Source organism: Cyrtonyx montezumae, unplaced genomic scaffold (genome assembly GCF_038088225.1).
Source record: "Cyrtonyx montezumae isolate F1298 unplaced genomic scaffold, pur_monq_1.0 scaffold_14, whole genome shotgun sequence".
In the NCBI taxonomy this organism is placed as follows: Eukaryota; Metazoa; Chordata; class Aves; order Galliformes; family Odontophoridae; genus Cyrtonyx; species Cyrtonyx montezumae.
The window spans coordinates 6,185,063-6,204,603 of NW_027071870.1; the positions used below are offsets into that span (position 1 = coordinate 6,185,063).

At 36.6% G+C, this 19,541-nt stretch overlaps 1 protein-coding gene across 8 annotated transcripts in view; it reads left to right on the top strand.

The window, feature by feature from the left end:
* CACNB2 (calcium voltage-gated channel auxiliary subunit beta 2) overlaps positions 1-19,541 on the top strand; it is a 229,735-nt gene that overhangs the window by 201,528 nt on the left and 8,666 nt on the right. For 5 of the 8 annotated variants that reach the window (XM_065731335.1, XM_065731336.1, XM_065731341.1 and 2 more), the window contains 7 exons: positions 820-953; positions 4,284-4,364; positions 4,686-4,744; positions 6,344-6,453; positions 16,428-16,579; positions 17,376-17,471; positions 18,305-18,490. In XM_065731335.1, the coding sequence (XP_065587407.1) occupies positions 820-953; positions 4,284-4,364; positions 4,686-4,744; positions 6,344-6,453; positions 16,428-16,579; positions 17,376-17,471; positions 18,305-18,490 (818 nt within the window). Of the gene's footprint in view, positions 1-819; positions 954-1,098; positions 1,119-4,283; positions 4,365-4,685; positions 4,745-6,343; positions 6,454-16,427; positions 16,580-17,375; positions 17,472-18,304; positions 18,491-19,541 lie in introns of all 8 variants that reach the window. The other 3 variants (XM_065731337.1, XM_065731338.1, XM_065731342.1) reach the window with 1 other exon arrangement.

Below are 19,541 nucleotides of genomic sequence, written 5' to 3' on the forward strand. Positions count from 1 at the left end.
ATTTGTTCACTAAGAAAGGTATATATTTTATGTGTACAAGTTTTGTGCTCTGTTTCAACCTTTGAGAAGAGAGGTTGAACAGCAGTGGTTTGTTGCTTTCACTTCCATTTTTGCCTGCCTGCATCCTCACTCTTCACATAGGATCCAGGTCTTTCAGATTACCTATATCTCTTCTCTCTTCTGCTACCCCTTCTTTTTACTTTTGACTATCAGTAGATCTTTTATTACTCCTATTAAATGTATCTTATGCCTGCTGTGCATTTGTTGTTTAAATGGTTAAGTATCAAATGTAGTATGTCATAAGACAAATGTAGGTATTAATGTGCCACAATTAGGCTGATTTTTGGCCCGAAACTATCTTTTTGCTTTTTTATTTGCTAAAAACACATTAGTACATTTTGAATTTCAATTGATGATACTCATTTTTAATTAGCTTTCATCACTATAAAATAATTCAGATGTTGCTGGCAAAAATTCTGATGTTTATATTTGTGAAAGTATTATTTATTCCAGTGAATTAGTTTGGGTTTACACTGATCTAACAAAAAAAAGAACTTGGCCTTTCCTCTGTTTGGTAAAATTAATTCCATATGTGTCTGATTGAATTCTGTAATAAGGGATCAGAGGAAAACTGCCATGTGTTTTCTAATCCTACTGTATTATGCCATTTTTTCCCATTGTTTCATTATGTTTTGTATTCATAATTAAATTATTTTATTTTATTTTACTCTCAACGGTTTTATTTTTCTTTATTTCTTTTTTATCTTATTTTTGCTTTCCCTGTCATCTGATAATTCTGAATTGTTTGTCTGTATATAGCTATAGACATAGATGCCACTGGCTTAGATGCAGAAGAAAATGATATTCCAGCAAACCATCGCTCCCCCAAACCCAGTGCAAACAGTGTAACATCACCCCACTCCAAAGAGAAAAGAATGCCCTTCTTTAAGAAGGTAACACCGACTTCCAAGCTCCCATTTGTCCACCTGCTCACCTGCACTGCGTCACATTTCTAGTCCTGTTAAATGTCTGCGTCCTTTGACAAGCCAATAACATGCATGCTTTGTTGTTCTTTGTTTCTTTTCCATGCTGCTGTAGCTAAGCAGAAGCAGAAATCGGTAAGTTTATATCAGCACTACCTGTGTTCATCCTGCTGCTGGCATCATTATGATTATTGCCCCAGTTTAACAATGCAGCTATCTTAGAACTGAAGAGGAGAGTAATTGAGCTGTTCAAGTATTCAAAGCACTGAAACGAACAGTCCTAAGTTCATTGTGTCCATGAAACTCTGCTACAGTATTTATCCTTTTTGATGGAATGTATAGGACAGACTTAGAAGGCCTTCTAAATGTCTGAGGAGTTTTTTTCAAATGAATTAATATAATGTACCTCCCTAGTGCATGCCTATTCTTTTTATCTCGTCTTTTTCAAGGTATATTCATTGTAACTCAATCTATGGAGATCTTTATTGGAATCTAATCAGATACTCAGACAGTAGTTACGAAGCAAAGATTCTAAATCTGTGAATTTTTATTAGTCAGTATTTCAACTTTTAATTCACTTGTTGCAAAAATCTACAGATGAGAAAAAAACAGTGGAAAGTGCAGACTTGTTTTGGCAGTTTAGCTCGAGTTTTTCCTATTGTCATGTACAAATTACCAGCCAGCTTCTTGCCTTTCATTGGTCAAACGCTTTTGTACCTCAGCTATTGTAAATGGTACTGTTAGTTTCCATAAGAGCCAATGTCTGTTCATAGATAACACTAAGTGCTGTAAAATTATACCACTGGCATCCTATTAGAGCAAATTGCAGTATGGTTCTAGTATATTTGGAAGAAAACATTATTAAGACACTTGGTAGCAGCCAATTTATGAGACTAAATGCTACATTTCTACTTAAAAAAAAAAATCTTCAAAGTGTTCATAGCTGTTCTTCATTTGCTTTTAACTACTTGCATCTTCAGGTGACAACAGACTATATCTGCTGCTTGCAAACAGTGCCAAGTGATGCTGTTGCTAGTGTTTTGGATGCTGTCATGTTTAGCAAATAAAACATTTTATTCTTTCTTGAAATCTTAAAAAATATTAGATCCTTCTCATTTTCAGTCACCAGTATTTTCTGCAGTAGGGTTGCGGTCTACCACTGTGGAAATCAACAGCTTTTTCATGCTTCTGAATAATTTCTTCATTAACCATGTTTATAACCAAGTATAAATGCCAATGTGGAATTACACATGTTGGTAAGTATTGGATGCATAAGCTTCTTTAGAAGATGCATCTTGCAGACAAACCACTGTTGAACGGTGATTAATTCCATCCCTCTCCATTCTGTGGGATCTCTTTTAATCTATATCAGATACTTTACTGATCACAGTGGCTTTTGTAGTACCGATATTTAAATTAAAATTGGGTGGGCATCCCAAATTAGACACACAAGGTCAAATCGATGAGCTTGAACCATGTGGTCTGAACTTTGCTTGTTTTTATTTCAAGTTTCTATTTGAATTTGACTCTACAAGTGAAAGCTGTATAGCTAAATGCCAGGACATGAGAATATTAGGTTCTCTAATACTAAATTGAAGAACATAAATGCTTCCTTTAGATAAACTCCTGCTGAAAACTTGATTAAAAATAAAACAAAACTGTTTCAACAGAACAGATTTTAAATGAACTCCATATTCCATCAATTAGGATAACTTCTGTACATTCCTTGATTTTCAAATAGCCAGTTAACTTCTAGCATGAATGTATTTAACTGAGTTTGACACATTAAAACAAAAATCTGTTGCATCAGTGCAGTCTTGCTATAAATGCACATTTGTAATGTTTGTCTTCTGACTAACAGATTTATCACAGTATTAGTGATGTTAGTAAGAACAGCATAAGGCTGCATTTTAACACTGGTGCAGCGTGATTTGCTTTGAAATGCGTAGAGTTAGACTCTGTCCTGTTTAACATGAGTTCAGTTGACATGCTTACAATGCCTTGAGCACTGGTATTCACTAACATTTACTGATTATCAGGTGAAGCTATAGGTAACCAAAAGTAAGAAATTATTTTTTTAAACATTCATGAAAATGTTTCCTGTGTTTTTAGACTGCTTTAGACTGCTGCTTGTTTGGGATTTTGTACTGTCACTGTATTAATGTTCGTCTGTGTTTTTCTGCTTTGGAACATATATTCTTTTTTTAACCTTATTGTGAAACATCTTGGGATATGCTGAGTACTGAAGCAGTGAACAGTGACTGTATTCTACGGTCTTGACTGATGTATTTTTACTGTATAGGTATCTGAAAAATAGGCATACTGCCTTTCTGCATCACCCACGAGTTCCTGGGTTTGGATTAGAAATGTTAATAAAATGTTAAAAAATAAACTAAACTCTTTCTTAAAAACAAAAAGCCCTTCTTGATAAGCCAATATATGTCACCTTTGGAGGTACTTAGCAATTAGTCATTTATTAAAGAAAATAAAACAGATTGATCTGGTTATATGTTATTTCAATAGCAATATAAAAAATTGTGGCAGTCTTTAGAAACAAGCATTCTTATTTTTTTTCTTGTTCAAAATAGTTTTTGTAAATTAAGCACAGTACATCAGTAAGTAGTTTGGTGAATATTATAGTAACACAGTCTGCTCTTGGGACCCTTCCCAGAGTAGAAGTATTGGTATCCCAAGTTCTGTTTATGGAAATTTTCTGTAAATACTAACTTGGTCAGTAATTGTTTTGATTCCTTTTGGAAGTGAATTGTTTATGTGAATGTGGAAGTCAGATTATGAATGCTTCCACTAGAATTTGCAGTGATGTCACATTCTGCAAATCAGTCAGCAGATCTGAGCATTAAAAGTGAGATTCTAGGCTTCTCCCATTCCTTTTTGTATTACTTTTATCCTTTGTAATTTGCTGAAGTAAAATTTTAGTAGGAATAAAGATGTCACACCTCCAGAGACAACTGTGTCAAGTCATTAACTATTAAAGTTAACCTTTTCAATCAACCAGTCATGAATTATGCAGTGGCGCATGTGAATATCTGCAGACTAACAGTTTTACAACTACTCAGTGCAAACATGAAAGTAGAAAGAAAGCAGTAAGTCAAAGAAAAGCCTCTTCAAAAGTAATCCCTGAACCTGTGATGTCCTTGCGGTACTAATTTTCAAGAAAAGTTAATGAATCCACAATTCTTCTGTTGGTGATAGCACTGGAAATTCAGAGTTGCTAACGTTATAAGTGATGTCTTAGACTCTTAAGTCCTGCAGTACTGAAAGCTTTTTTCTGTTTTACAGACAGAGCACATCCCTCCCTATGATGTAGTGCCTTCTATGAGACCTGTAGTTTTAGTGGGACCTTCTCTGAAGGGATATGAGGTAAGAGATTATTGTGAACTGTTTTATTTTGCCAAAAGTATTTTGCTTCATGTGGTTTTGAATGTTTGGAGGTAATTAAGCTGAATAATATAATTTGCATCATAGACAAAAATAAAAACAGATTATATGTCAATAGGATATCGTGGTTATATATGTTTTATTTCATATCCAAATTCAGACTAGGACAACATTACTTACATTCTTGTCATATTGTTTAGAGATAAGTTTTACTGTCAGCTTTACTATCTTTTTCTATATTTTTAGCATCAACTATTACCAGTTTTCTATCTAATTATTAATTTCTTGTTTGTTTGCTTTTAGGTAACAGATATGATGCAAAAAGCATTATTTGATTTTTTAAAACATAGATTTGAAGGGCGGTAAGTACTTTGCATTGCAAACTTGCTTGAATTCAGGTCCTTCTTAGATATTAATTAATTTTTAAAAATCAGTGACATAGCCTATGTTTTGAGAGCAGGCTTCTTCCATCTCCAACAATATTTAAAAGACCTTAAAATTTTTTTGAAATCTTAAAATGAAAAACTGTTTCCTTCAGAATTACGTAATTGCATTAGAAAAACAGGAAAATTCTTCCCCATACAACCTTGGAATTAAATTGGCAGGGGAAAAGTTGTCAATTAGTAAATAAAAATATCTAACCAGTATCCCAATTGACATGTTGAATTTCATTTTAAAGCTAATGGGCTATCGTGCCTAAATTTTCAAGATCATGTTACTAATCAGTATTGTGGAAATAACTCCTGTTTTTCTGTATTAGTTTCTGGCTCTATTAAATTTTATATGGTTTTAGGAAGTATATACACATGTTTAACTCACTGGGAAACAGCCTTTTTAATTACACTTGTGATGAATAGCATCTAAGTATGCGTCTTCGAGAGGAGCTCCCCCTCTCGAAATCTATTTCCTTCTTTTAAATTGCAAGTAAAATCTTACAGGGAAGAAGAACTGAATAACATAAGCCTTTTTTAACTCTCAGCACTGGAAAAATGTGACCTCTAAAACTTCATTAGACCAGAGGTGGATAGGGAATTTAGCCAAAGGGTGCATTTTGACCCTGGAAAGCAACACAGACTGAGTTAACTGTTTTCCTAGTAAGAAGAACATACAGAAGGTTACGTAGCAGGTCAGTGCAAACTGGAAGTAATCACTTATTTCTTGGCACTTCTTTTCTCCTAAGCACAGAACTGAGCCTACCAGATACTCAACCCAGAGTTTTGCTTTTTCACTCCTGTGTTAGATTCTTTATGTTTCAATTCTGATTTTTAGATGGCCAGCATATTGCTGGAACTTTCTGAAAAAATACAGATAGCCTCTTGTACTCTGTTTAAACAAACAAACAAAAAAAACCCCAATAACCTTTTAACTAAAGAATAAAAACTAGTATTGCATGTTTTGCCTGGTGAGTCCTACCTTTACCTGTTAACTCTGCTTGTCACTATGTTTTTGCATAAAGTAAGCCAGGATGTCATTCAGTACCTTTGGGGAAAAAAAAATTAAAAAATCAGTCAACATTAAGAAAGGAGAAATCAGCCTTTTTGTATTGGGCCAAATTACACCTCCATTCAGAAAGCATAATGTTCTAGAGCCCTGAAACTGCAGAATTGAAACTGGGCCTACTGGTGCAAGATCTAACCACAGCAGGCCTGGAACCCTTAGGGAGGAAGTATATCTTCCTCACAACTCTGCCATTTCCCTACCTTTCTCTCTCCAGACTGGTGTAACTTTGCAGATCACAGACATACTGCACTTTGGTACTATGCAGAAAGAAGGATGTCTTCCCAATCGTTCTTTTAGCAGAATTAATTACATCTCTTCTGTTTACTTTTTGCAAACCATACTGAGGCGCCAAGGAAAACCTGTTTTTCGTGTTCTTAGCCAACTTTTAGTGTTAAATGAGCCTCTTTTGTCCTCGAAATACATAATATTCTCTTCTATATTATTTAATTTTATTTTTGCAGTATATCAATTACACGAGTCACAGCAGACATCTCGCTTGCCAAACGCTCAGTATTAAACAACCCCAGTAAGCATGCGATAATAGAGCGATCCAACACAAGATCAAGCTTAGGTAAGTACTTATAATGTTGCTACCTGCAAATTGGCTGTAAAGTTCACTACTCTCAGTTCTTGTAGGTAAGTTTAAAAATAGCCTTCTCTCTGCTGTGAGAAAGTCATGATTCCTGTAGTTCAGAAATCCTGTCTCTGGAAGTCATTTTTAAATCATTACCACATAAACTTCATGTAGTGCATGTATGGTTTTATCCTGCTTATGTACACTTTCTGTGTTTGCTGTTTGTTGGCCTTAGTGGGAAGTAGTTGTCCATAAGGTAAATAAAATCTAAATAGATGTTCTTCTGGTTAAACAGAGGAAATGTTAACATCAACAACACCACGTATTCAGGCGTAGATATTGATGATAGCATCTTTGATAGGATTCTGACAATGATATCTATTGATATTTTAGATATGAAAAAAGACCTTGAAGTACACATTTCATGAATTTAAAGCCGACAGAACTAGGGCTCTTCCTTTACAAGCGTGTATTTCTTTGAAGCCTTCGGAGAGTTTGATTTCTACTGGACACTAACTCATATCTTACAAATCTGTGGGACAGTTACTTATCCCTAGTTTTATAACAAAATTTCTGAGCATTGACTATTTAATGTTTGCATAAAATAGCTGTTTTTGTAGAATGTTATTTTGCCACACAAAGTTTGACTTACTTTTTTGAAGATTTATTTCTGAAAACTTCTGTTTTCAGTTATGTGGAAAGTATAAACCTTCACTTAGAAACAGTTTGATGGCTTCTGAGTTTGTCTCAGTTTTGAGTATTTTCAAACATAAATATGTAATGTTATATGTAAAGATATCTTCATATACAAGAATTTGCTTCCACATAAATTTGTTTTGTGGCCAAAATCTGATTAATGATGTAGTGAAAAGGTAGTTCTCTTTATGAATAGAACTGAAAATGTGTACTAAGGATGGATGTTGCCTATTCATGGAACATAAACAGAAGTTGCTATGATTGATTTCCCAGATTGAACTTCAAAGAATGAATTCACTCTATTTTACAAACACATGCAGCAGTAAAAAGCATAGCATTTACTCCCTGTGATAAAATATGTTCATACTTGTTAAACAGCTATCACAAAAATACATAAAGGAAAAGAGTCTTTAAAATAAATGCAGGTCAGTCTTATTAAAAAACAAAACAAAAACCAGAAAAGATTAAATGGTTGCTCTGAATTATTTACCATTATACCATGGCAAACCTTACTTAAGACTATCAACAGTTTAGATTAATTTAAAATGGAAGTACTGACAGGATCTCAGTTGGAAACATCCAAAATACATATAGTTGTATGTATAGAAATGTCTGTATTTTTTGTAACTAAGATCTATTATTATTACTTAAGATTTCACGTTATAGATCTGGTTTCTGTTGATTAAAACTGTCATAAAATGTAACTGATATATAAAATCATTTTGAATTATCTTGGGAAATGTTAGAGCAACTAGGTCACTTTTAACAATGAAGTTAGGGCAAAAAATAATTTTATCTCTGAATTGTTCTCAAAACCATTACTCCAACGCTCCTGTATGCCTTATTATCTCATAGGGTTTTGAAATTTAGAAATGAGCTAAAGAGTATTTCATTTATATACTTCTGGACAGTTTTGTGAAAATAGTGAGAAAACATGATCAAATTACTAAAAGCATTAGTAGAAACAGCAGCTAGTGCCGCCCAGGTTTTACATCTAAATCAATTAAAGACCAGGCTTGACTTGTCAAGGTCCAGTGATGATGCTGATCCCGCAGTATATTGGATCAGTGAAACTCAACTAAACCAGGAAAGTATTTGTGCTTGTTTTCATTTTCTACATTGCTGGCAAAATGGAGTAAAAACTTTGTTCAGCTGAAGGAGTAGGTAGAAAAAAGCAAGAGGTGTGAGACTCCAGCACAGAAATGGTTGGATTTAAAGAGCAGGAGCTGGGAAAGTTGAAGGAGTTGGTGAAGAGAATTTGGTCCAGGCTTGAGGAAAAGTGTAGGATGAAGAAAACTGGTCAGGAAGGAAGTCAGGGAAAAATGATGGCAGTGGGCTGGAAGGAAAACTGAGATGAAAAGAACTGGAGTCAGAAAACGGACCTGATTTAGTAAGTCAGTGGCTAAGCCCTTGTGCAAGGACAAAGAAAGGAGAATACAAGGAGTGTTACAGCTTGTTCTGTAGCTTGCTGTAGCATAACTCGGGGCAGAAATAGTCAGTCAGAAAACAACTTTATAGCCAGAGGTGTCCTCTTCTGGCAGCGGCTCACAAAAAAGATAACAGCATACCACTGCTGTGAGTGTTTAGTTGGTTCACGTTTCAGACATGGGTGACAACCTCAGACTGTACAGGGGAATTTTTATTCTCAGTTTGTGTGATGAGTATGCTATATTTGTAAGTCACCAAATATTCCATTGTAAGAATATTATTAGATTTACAAATATCAGTTGTGCAATCTAGGAAGAAATAGTATAAAGGTAAACTGTTCAAATTGTTAATAGTGTAGTTTGTGTAGGTGTGGTTCAGTCTTTGGTCACAGGTTTTCAGACTACTTTTCTATCAGTCCTCTGCCTTGGTTTGTTGTTGTTTTTTTGTTTTATTGCTTCTTTTAACTTACAGAGTAGTAATGGAGAAGTAGAGTTGTTCAGCGACAGAGGCCAGCCACTGTTTCACTTTCTCGTATTATGTATGAAGAAAGAATCTTCAGGAATGCAAAGGAAGTTCTGTAAATGTAAAATTGGGCATTTTCAATTTAAATCTGGAACGAGACAGAAAATACTGCTTTGACTAAAATTGTTTGAGCAAGTAAATCCATCAGTTTTAACAGAGAACGTTTGTATGAAACATAAAATTCTGTTCATAAAGAGGGAAGCTCCGTCATCACTCAAAGCACTTAATATGCCAGTAATTAAAACACATTTAGAATGTACGATACCCAGAGTCAAGCTTCTGCTGCAACTGGTGTGAAAGAGGGACCAGTATTTCAGAGTGAAGCATACTGAGTGCTGAACTCTCTCTTTTGGTTGAGTGGCTGTTTCTTCTCTAATAAAAAATGGGATAGCCCCAGTGGGAGAGGAAGTTCTGCTGCCTACAGCCTGATAGTCTATGAGTTGAAGTGTGGTATGCAATAGTGTCTATTCTGAATCTCAGCATCCAGCACACCTCTCCCAGACATTTTATAGGTGGCAGTTTTTTTCCCCACAATGTTCCCTGCATGTCTCTGGCATGATTTGTATAGGTATTCAGTACTGGGGCTGCAACTGAAATTTGAGCCTTGAACTTGTTGAAAAATAACATGTAATCAAAGTCAGCATGTTGCGTGGTAACACACTGATTGTCAAAATGCAGATGGAAACCAGGCAGTACTTTATGGAGCTGGAACTACTGTTGGAAGCTTTGCAAAATACCAGTCTTACAGCTTTTCATTCTCTAGAAGTCATCTTAATTTAAATGCTTCTCTGGCAGTCATTTAACTAGACAGATATTCTCTTCATTGCCAACCTAGTATGAGGAATTATTCTTTTCTGTCCAATCAGTACTGATGTCATGTGCACAGTAGCATCAAGAATGTCCTAAGTGTTAGTAGTGGCTTGTAAAAGAAGTCTCAAGGTCATGTTATATTTTGGAAGAAATAATCTCCAGACTTGTAATTTCCTTTAGGATGGCTTCCTGGTTTGAAATAAAATTTTGCTATGGTAATTATTCTGAATAATCAGGTACAACGTTTCTGAAATTGATCCTACTCCATGCTAAATGAGCGATAGCTTGTGATTAATCAGTCATTCTTTTTTTTTTTTAATCTGGAAAATAAAAATGATTACAGCCTGTCATTGAACTGGGTTATTTTAATGTGAAAAATCATTTTATTGGATCAGTGAAACACCAGTACAGTAAATTCCATAAAATAGCCCACAAATAATGTATTTAGTTTCCAGAAAAGGATTAGAACAATATGTTCTGAGATACCTACAAGCATTTGACAACAAAGGGAAAGTAATTGATTTAATACTGCCAATCATTTGATAGTGTATGGGAGTTATGAACTGATTGAGACAGCATTCCTATAGAAACAAAACTTGTGTTCCCACGAATGTTATCTTATAATACAGACCATGAAAGGTTTGACTTAGAACAGCTTTCTTAGCATTTCTTAATTTGAGTATTAGATTTGCAGATGAATATTGTTAAAAGTTTCACTAAACATATTTTTACATATATCCATCATCGATAAATCATTAAGTCAAGATTTGGGTTACATTAGTTCTTTTCTAGTATCTGCTGCAAGTCTGCTGGAGGAAATAAGTTTTCTCAACCTGCGTTCTCCTTTGCATAATATAATGAGACTTTTCTCCCAGTTACCCCTAGGAAAAGAAGGCATTTCTGTCCACATCATCTGCAGTGTTTTAAATGTGTAGAAATAGTATTTGTTGCAATGAAATTCGTCCTAATGAAGAAAAGTTTGGGTTGAGTTGGGTTGAGTCCCTGGCTTCATGGCTATGAGGTGTGGGAGATGCTGTCTTCCTCTTGGTCTGTTTCCTCCCTGAACAGACAGGTGAGCATGGACTGAAACCTATATGCTTATTTTATGTCTGGTATAATTTAAAAATGGCTTTCCATTACAACAAATACAACTCCCCAGAACAGCTCTGTATTAATCCAGTTCTCTTCCAAATTCAGTGGAAGGCTATTGTTTTCTCACCTACCTTTGTGCATGGGTAAATCATGGGGCTAGACAGTTAACAACTAGTAATGTTCACATTTGTGAGCAGCTGTTACAACTGCAGCAGAGAAGGCTATTTCTTACATATTTGAAAATATATATTCATTTTTTTAATATAAGTATTATTTTAATATGTGGCTCTTGTTCTTTGAAAGAGTGAATATGGTACAGAGGTAATGTACTTGCTATATCAGTACCAAATACTGCTGTCTGGGCAATCAACACCTCTTCCCTCATCATCTAATGTAGGTTTGTAGTATGATACGTATTGTTTAAAAGTGTGTATAATATAGGAAACAGTCAAGTAATCACTACTATTTGGGACTGACTTAAGAAATAAAATGATTTCAAGGAGGCATACACAAACAATGTGATAAAGAGGAGTAAGAATTAGTGTGAGGAATTAGATTTATGGGATTATAGGGAGGTCTCAATGGGCTTAATGCTAGACCCCCACTGAATGAAAGTTTGCTTCCATAAAGAAATCAGATAAAAACAGACTTGGGGATTTGATTAGTTGGAAACCAAGGTTGTTTATGATTCTTTGAGTATTCTAGTGTAAATTAATCTATCTAAGGATCTTATAGTATAGTGACTAGCTCATAAAGATTTAGTAGAACAGTGCAGTTTAATTATTCTTCTATATGAACACTTGTTCTGTTCATTAATGGGAAACGGGTGCTTGTCAATATTTCTATATGTTTAACACGCAAGATGCTAGAACTAAATTTAAGGAAAGGGCAATTGTTTCATTTCTCTAAAGAAATCTAATTTCACAAAAGACTTTTCAAGCAAGTACAGTACAAGATTAAATCCCATTCACCTGAAAATCAGTCTCAATTGGCTTAGTTAAATTTCTGCATGTGCACGTGTCATTTGCAGAAACTGCTGAATGAGCTTTGTGTTTTGCTGCACTTCTATGTCAAAAAGACCCAAACCTTCTTCTTGTTGTTTCTGTGTATATTACATTTGTTATGACCTTGCCTCATGCTGTATGCTTTGTACAAGAACCTGATTGTTTTGGCTTTTTCCATTCTTTGCTTCATTAACGCTCTCCCTTTCCAGATGTTTTGGGTATGTATACAAGCTTGCAAATTACTTTTCCTGCTGTTTTGTGTTCAGTGCTTTATTGTACCTCACAAAACCACTGTGTTTCCAATAACTGGCTCACTGACAGACAAAAGTCAATGTTGTTCTGTGTTGCTAATTTTTTTTTGTTTTGTTGCTGTTGTTTTCCCCCTGTAAATCTTGCCATTTTTTCTTAAGTAATTCTAAAAATAAAGTTGAGATTGAAAAGTAAACACTAAAGATTAGGTTTTCCACTATAAATTTCTAAGGTGTCTAGTCTGTATATTCTAATGCACTCATTAACGCTGATGTAAAATGTCACTGTGTGTATCGTAAATTGATCACAGTCAAAGGGCTGTGAATCTGTGCTGCTGTATACCTAACTGTATGTGCATACGTAACAAGTCAGGCGCTATATACACCCAGTCTGCATGTTCAGTCAAATGCCTACCTTTGTAAATGTGTCTCAAGACAAATATAAAGCTGCCATTCACGTCATTTGGTTGGCATCCCAGAGTTTTGGCTTTTGAAAGTAAAGCAGAAAAACTTTTAGAAATAGTAATGAAGTTTCAGTGTAAATTTCAGCATTGTATATTTTTTTTACTGATGTCTATGTTAAAGCCCAGTTAAATGCTTGAAACTATAGTAACAATTTATGCACACATGAAGTATGTATGATAATGTTATGTATTCTCAATGCTTGACAATTTAATGTCAATTGTTTTATATATATGTTTCTAGGAAGTACAACCCCAGAAATCAGATTTAGGGGGAAAGCTTAAAAGCTAGCTAAGCCTCAGAAGACTCCTTCCCTACTTATAAAAGACATGGAACTGAAATGCAGAAGTAGGAATTGACCAAGAGGGTGTTTCTGTTTCAAAACTTCAAGGAGCTAATGTAGATTAAAGCGAAGAAAAGATGTGTTCAATGTGTCATGAACATCAGTTGTAGGCATTAAATTCTCAGATTTGGTAAAGCAGTCTGCTAAGCCTCAAGCTGCTTGGGATTATCATGTGGCTTTATGTCATTTTACACACAGGTGGGGAAAGAGTGGCATGAAGATCTTGAACCTCTTTTAATTTATCAGCCTCTCATGTCTACAAATGCTTTCTTGAGTTTTCTGCCAGACACCCTTGTTTCTGTTAGTATCTGATATATTTGATGAATTCTCCAGGTAGTTTTGAAATAGAAGTTTGGTTCTGACTTTCCAAAATTCTAACTTAGAAGTAATGCAAGGAAGATTTCAGGAAAAAAAAATCAGTTTTTTTTCCAGAAGCTGGAGAGATATTCCAAGTGAAAGAAAAGAAGACTGAGACCTCTGGCACATTTTTCCACCCACTTTTCCTTTTAGAGGCAGAAGCACAATATTAGTCCAGAAGCCATGCAGTGTTGGTCTCTGAACTTTTCTCCTATTCCAGAGTTGAGAAAGATAAATACTGAAATGACCTTTAATCAATGAAAAAGATCTCTCTCCACCTCCAGACATGTGTGGAAACTGTTGGTTCATAGGACTATAGTTACCTGTAGTTATTGCCCTGAATATGATTCACAACAGAAGATAATAAGGCATCCTCAGCCCTAGCAAAGGGTTGTTTCAAAAAGCATGGCAGGTAATCTTAGTATACAGTGATGTATCCTATACTGGCACAGAAATGCTTCCAGTAGTGTAGCAAACACTGCTTCCCCAGCCAAAATTAAGAAACGCTGTCAAAAAGACAGATTTTGTTGATACAATTTGTCTTGAATAAAGGTTTTCAGCTATATGAAATAGTATTAAGAATTCTACATTAGCTGATGTTGTTGTATTGACTGAAGTGTTGAATCTGGTTTGCAATTGCAGGAAAGCAGTTCAATCTCATCTTTAGAACAGTCAATATACAGCGACAAATAGTCTCTGCTCTGTTTATTCTAGTTGCTGCTTGGACTTTAGCTAAGGGTAGGCTATTGATTATCTTCTAATAAATCACAGAGGTAATTGTATTGAATCATTCCAACGATATCTATACACATTGAACTTGCAGAATATGTAATCATAAATGTGCCAAGAAGTCCTGTTTTCAAAAATGTGGTCCTAATTCACACAGCAGGGCCATTTGCTTTTATTGACAAGCAGGAAAGCACACAATGATGCTTTCTGTTCCAGAACATCATGTACATCTTACAGTCTTTTCTGTTGTAAAAGACTGACTTGGACTCAGCTAAAACAGGAGGTAACTACAAAGGGATGGAGTTTACCTTCAGTAGATCCAGAACAGCATCAAACTCCTCACATAGAGAATATCACACACAAATTTTCTGCTGGTCACTTAAGATGTTACTTAATTTATAAAGTGATCATAGTATTCACCTATAAACTTGGAGTAAAAGACCTTAAGGTAAATGGAGATTAACAGAGGTGAATACTCTCCCGGAAAATTTTCAGCCTTATTGTGCTGCCTAATTTTTATGCTGTTCTAAGAAAACAAAAATATATCTCATAACACCTCTTGAAAAGGACGTCTTTATTTAGGGAGAGGGTTTTCTTGAGTGAATGGCTCTTCAGTTATCCAGACATCATTGGCTGTGTTTTCCAGTAAACATAATGCTTGTGGCCAGCACAGCGGATAACATGCTGATAGTGTAATCGATAGTGTAATCTCAGGAAAAGCTTTAATAAGTTTTTGGTACCTCTTGTTGGCACTGAAGTGTCTGCTGGATATCTTCTAATCTTTTCTTTGAACTGGATAGGTATCTATTCTGGTTTTGTTTCACAGAGCATGCACAATCTTAAAAAGGAAACCCATGAGGATTACAATTTTGCCTGGCTCTCTTAACTTCGCAATAAGTCTCTCAACTTGTGTAGTTTGATAAAATAGTTTGGATTAGAAGAGACCTTTAAGACCTTCAAGTTCCAGTCCCCCTGCTTTAGACAGGGACACCTCTCTCTAGACCAGGTTGCTCACAGCCCCATCCAGCCTGGCCTTGAATGCTTCCAGGGAGGGGGCATTCACAATCTCAATGGGCCACATGTTCCAGTGTCTCACCACCCTCATAGTAAAGAATTGTCTCTCTTTTGGTTTAAAACCATTTCCCCTCATCCTTACAAAAAAGGCACTCCCCAGCATTCCTGTAAGCCTCCTTCAAGTTCTGGAGGGCTGCTATAAGGTCCCACTGGAGCATTCACTTCTCCATGCTGAAGAGCCCCAGCTCTCTCGGCCTGTCCGTGTTAGGGAAGTGCTCCAGTCCTCTGATCATCTTCACAGTCCTCCTCTGGTCCTGCTCCAACAGCTCCATGTCCTTCTTGTGTTGGGGGCCCCAGAACTGTACACAATACCCCAGAAAGAGCCTCAAGAGAGCAGAGTAGAGGGACACTTCTCTGTGAAGCACAGATATGGGAAGACTTGAGCAGGAAAATGTCATTCCATTTCCAGGATAATTTTGCTATTGCATCATTTGTTTCTGTTTCCTTTGGGAATGAAGACAGTTTCTACATCCCTTGTGAAGCATGTGCAGGGCAGGAGGTTTGCCTTGAAGCAGCTCCCTCAGGCAGGATGCTGGGGAGCTGGTATCAGGAGTCAGCAGAAGACATGATTTTCTCTGATAAAATAACTTTTCCAGAGCTCATGGGTTTTTAGGACAGTCCTGGAGCATAATTTACACTAATTTATTTCTTTCTAAAAGTATTTTACATGTGCTAACCAAATATTTAACACAAATGTTTAACATTTTTTGATGCTTTGGTAAGTTGTAATAAATGGAAAAACAGAAACTTCTGCTAGTGTAAACACCTCAGTACATCTTATTGCCTCTCCTAGGTAGTCCAGTTTGAGCACATTGATTGCCATGTGGAATTAATGCCTGAAACAAAATTATTTACATGGAATGATGGCATAGGGATAGGTATGTGACGCAGCAGGTTTTTCTCCTATGTACTTGGGATAGGGTCGTATGGGAAAGTGTGCACAGTGTCTCTCTGGACTGGAATCACACAGAGCAGTGGAGGCAGAGAGGAGCAGAGTCCCCCTGCAGGGAAAACAAGCTGGGGCTCTCACTAATGCTGCCTTCATTCCCCAGAATCCAAGGGGCATGAGCAGTTAGTGGCTGCTCCCAACTGCATTATCCCTCGGTGGAGCAACACATCAGCATACCTCAGGTGTTTTTTTTTATGTTGCTCACAATTACTTGCCTTTGAACATTTTCCTGACTATGATTTTCTCTGTACCTGCAGCTGAAGTTCAAAGTGAAATTGAACGGATTTTTGAATTAGCAAGGACACTGCAGTTGGTAGTGCTTGATGCTGATACCATAAATCACCCAGCGCAGCTGAGCAAAACCTCTCTGGCACCCATTATAGTATATGTAAAGATTTCTTCTCCTAAGGTAAATATTTTACTGATATTTTTGCTATGTAGGTGTTTTTCTTCAGTAAATGCAGATGATCATGCATCCTTATTAAAGTTATATATTGTTAATGTTTTAATTTGGATAGTGAAATATTACTAATCAAAGAATACTTTAGCTTTCAGGTTACCAAAACACATTTGGGAAAAGACACTGTAGCTCCAGTGCTTTTTTAAAATAGGCACTGTGCTATGTGTGTTCCCATGTCCTATAGTATCAATCTTTTAAGCGATGCTAATGATTCATTCAATCCCAATAATAGATTAAAAAAAAGGAAGATTTTATATTAATGAATCTCAGAATGATGTAGTGAAATCTAATACTTCCTGGTTATGTACATTCATTCTCTGAAAAACCTGCAAAGGCCCTGAGAAGAGGCACTTGAAAGACAAGATTGAATTATGGTGAGATTACTGTGAGGAGAGCAATTAAATGATTTCTATTTAGAAACAAACACAGAAGCAGTGGAGCAAAACAGGAAGGGAACTTTTTAGTGTTGGTAACAGCCCCTAGATGTTGGGGAGTAAATGAAAATTAGCTTGTTCTGAATGTTAGCAACACAGGAGGTGCTCCTGAAGCCACAAATGAAGAAAATAATCTGCTCAAGTGGATTTTAATTGGATAAAGATGTACTTTATGTCTGTACCTGCTTACAGGCTGCTTACTGAGGAAAATCTCAAAATGAATGGAAGAGAGGTCAAACTTATTGTTGGTTTGATTGTTTGTTTGTTTCTCCACTACCAACATACTTCTATAAATGTCTTATTTTCCACAGGTCTTACAGAGGTTAATAAAATCTCGAGGGAAATCTCAGGCCAAACACCTTAATGTTCAAATGGTGGCAGCTGATAAACTGGCACAGTGTCCTCCGGTGAGTTAATGTTGATTTGTGTCTTGTTCGGCCAAGAAGAGCTGATTCTTGTCTAACGATGCCTTTCCTGTCAAGCAAGTTAGTTATGTAATTGCTAGGACTGTTTGCTCCCTTCTGGCCATATTTCACTACTGCCTTTTTGCAGAATGCCTCCTGAGGTCTCTGAGCTCTTCACAAGCATACAGGGGAAAAACACTCCTTGTCACAAACATTTCTTAGGATGTGTGCTGAATACATGCACTTCTTGAACAAACTGAGTGTTTGTTTTACTTTATATATTTTTCTGAGTTATTGTTTTAAAACTGGACTCTTGATGACAGCGCAGTTTAAGGTAAGGCAGGTGATTTGAGTAGCTCTCCTTCAGCATATGTCACCACAGTCCATCACCACTCACATTCTTGATCACAATTTTGGCAAAGAGCTGTGGGGTACCACATAGCTGAGAACTGTGTAGTTCTTTTATTGACATGCATGTAGGCCATGTGTAAGATGCAGCAAGCAGCAAACAGCTGTGAGGAGTGTGATGAAAACCCAGAAGACAAAGGTTCAGTTCAGTTACAGATGTGGAAATTTGCCATTGTTAAGAAGCTGAGTGAGGGGAATGTTTTCATTACTGAGACCAGTCTCTCAGCTCCTCAGAAAGTCAATGAACAATGCTAGAAGCCTGCATAGGCTTTCACAGCTGCCATCAGGAAGACTTCTCACTCTCTGATCAGGGAAGAAATTCTCCCCCTAAGTTTAGATGCTTGTGACTGATCTTTTGCCTAATATTTATATGAAACTGACCTCCCTTGAGTTGGTGGCAATCCTCACTAAAACTGTTCCTTTATCAGGAAATGTTTGATGTAATTCTTGATGAGAACCAGCTGGAAGATGCTTGTGAGCACCTTGCTGACTATCTGGAAGCCTACTGGAAGGCCACACATCCACCTAGCAGCAATCCTCCTAACCAGCTTCTCACTCGGACACTTGCAACAGCCACTCTTCCTATTAGCCCAGGTCCAAATATTAATTTACAGGTACAGTTTTTATACCATCTTCTCTTTTTTTTTTCCCTTCTTTTTTAAATAAATTTTCTTTTGACTTTCCCTTCCAAAGCACAGTGGTAGTCTGATGCTAGAATATGCTAAATATATTTTATGGTTGGTGATAAAGCAAGTGCTTTTTCAGTAGACAGTTGCCCATTTCTAGTATGAAAGCCAGATATGGGCACATTATTGTTACTGCTGTTGTATTTGCAGTAGCATGTATTTGCATATTGACTAGCGTGCAGATTTTGATTCCTGAGGCTAAGCAAGCTTGATTGAAAACATATAGTAATGCAGAGTAGAATAAGGTTTTGTTGTGTCAGGAACACCACTGTGCCAGTAACATGAGTACTAGCCACAAGCATTTTTATAGCCAGCTGTATGTAATCCAACCAGAGGAATAAAACTGAGCTAATACTATGCACACTGCTGCCTCTGGTAACTCTCTGACTGAAAGGCACACTGGCACTAGGAGGCAAATCCCACCCTTAGAGGCCTTGCATGACAAACTGGGTTATGCACAGAACAGAACCACAAAGGGTGGAGGGAACCTGTGCACATCTCCCCACAGCATGTAGAGATGTGGAGGTTGAAAGGGGCTAAGTGAATTAGTGAAGTCTCAAGGTCAGGGTGGCCCTTGAAGTGTTTCCTTTGTTCTTTTTTCATTGTGAAAAGTGCACATTTCCTTCCTTTCCAAGCCAAACTCTTACATAAAGGCAGAGTCCCTCTGCATATTGAGCAGACAGACTTGAGAGGCAGCTTGCCTTGAACTGCCAGGGTACTGCCTGTCAAGCTGGGAAGATCAGGCTTTTCTTCCACCTCCGCACTGACCTGCCTGCTGTCTTTGGGCATACTGTGTCCTCTCTTTCAACTTTTGCTTTACATAATTGTATTGAGGTTATCTGTGTAAAGAGATTTTCTCCCTTGTATATACATTTCATGGCATGAAATGAGGACTTTAAAGACGCTCCTTCATTACCTTGAGGTCAGAAAGATTACAGTGGAGGTTAAAATGTGTCTATCCCAGCTCCAGTGGTGGCTT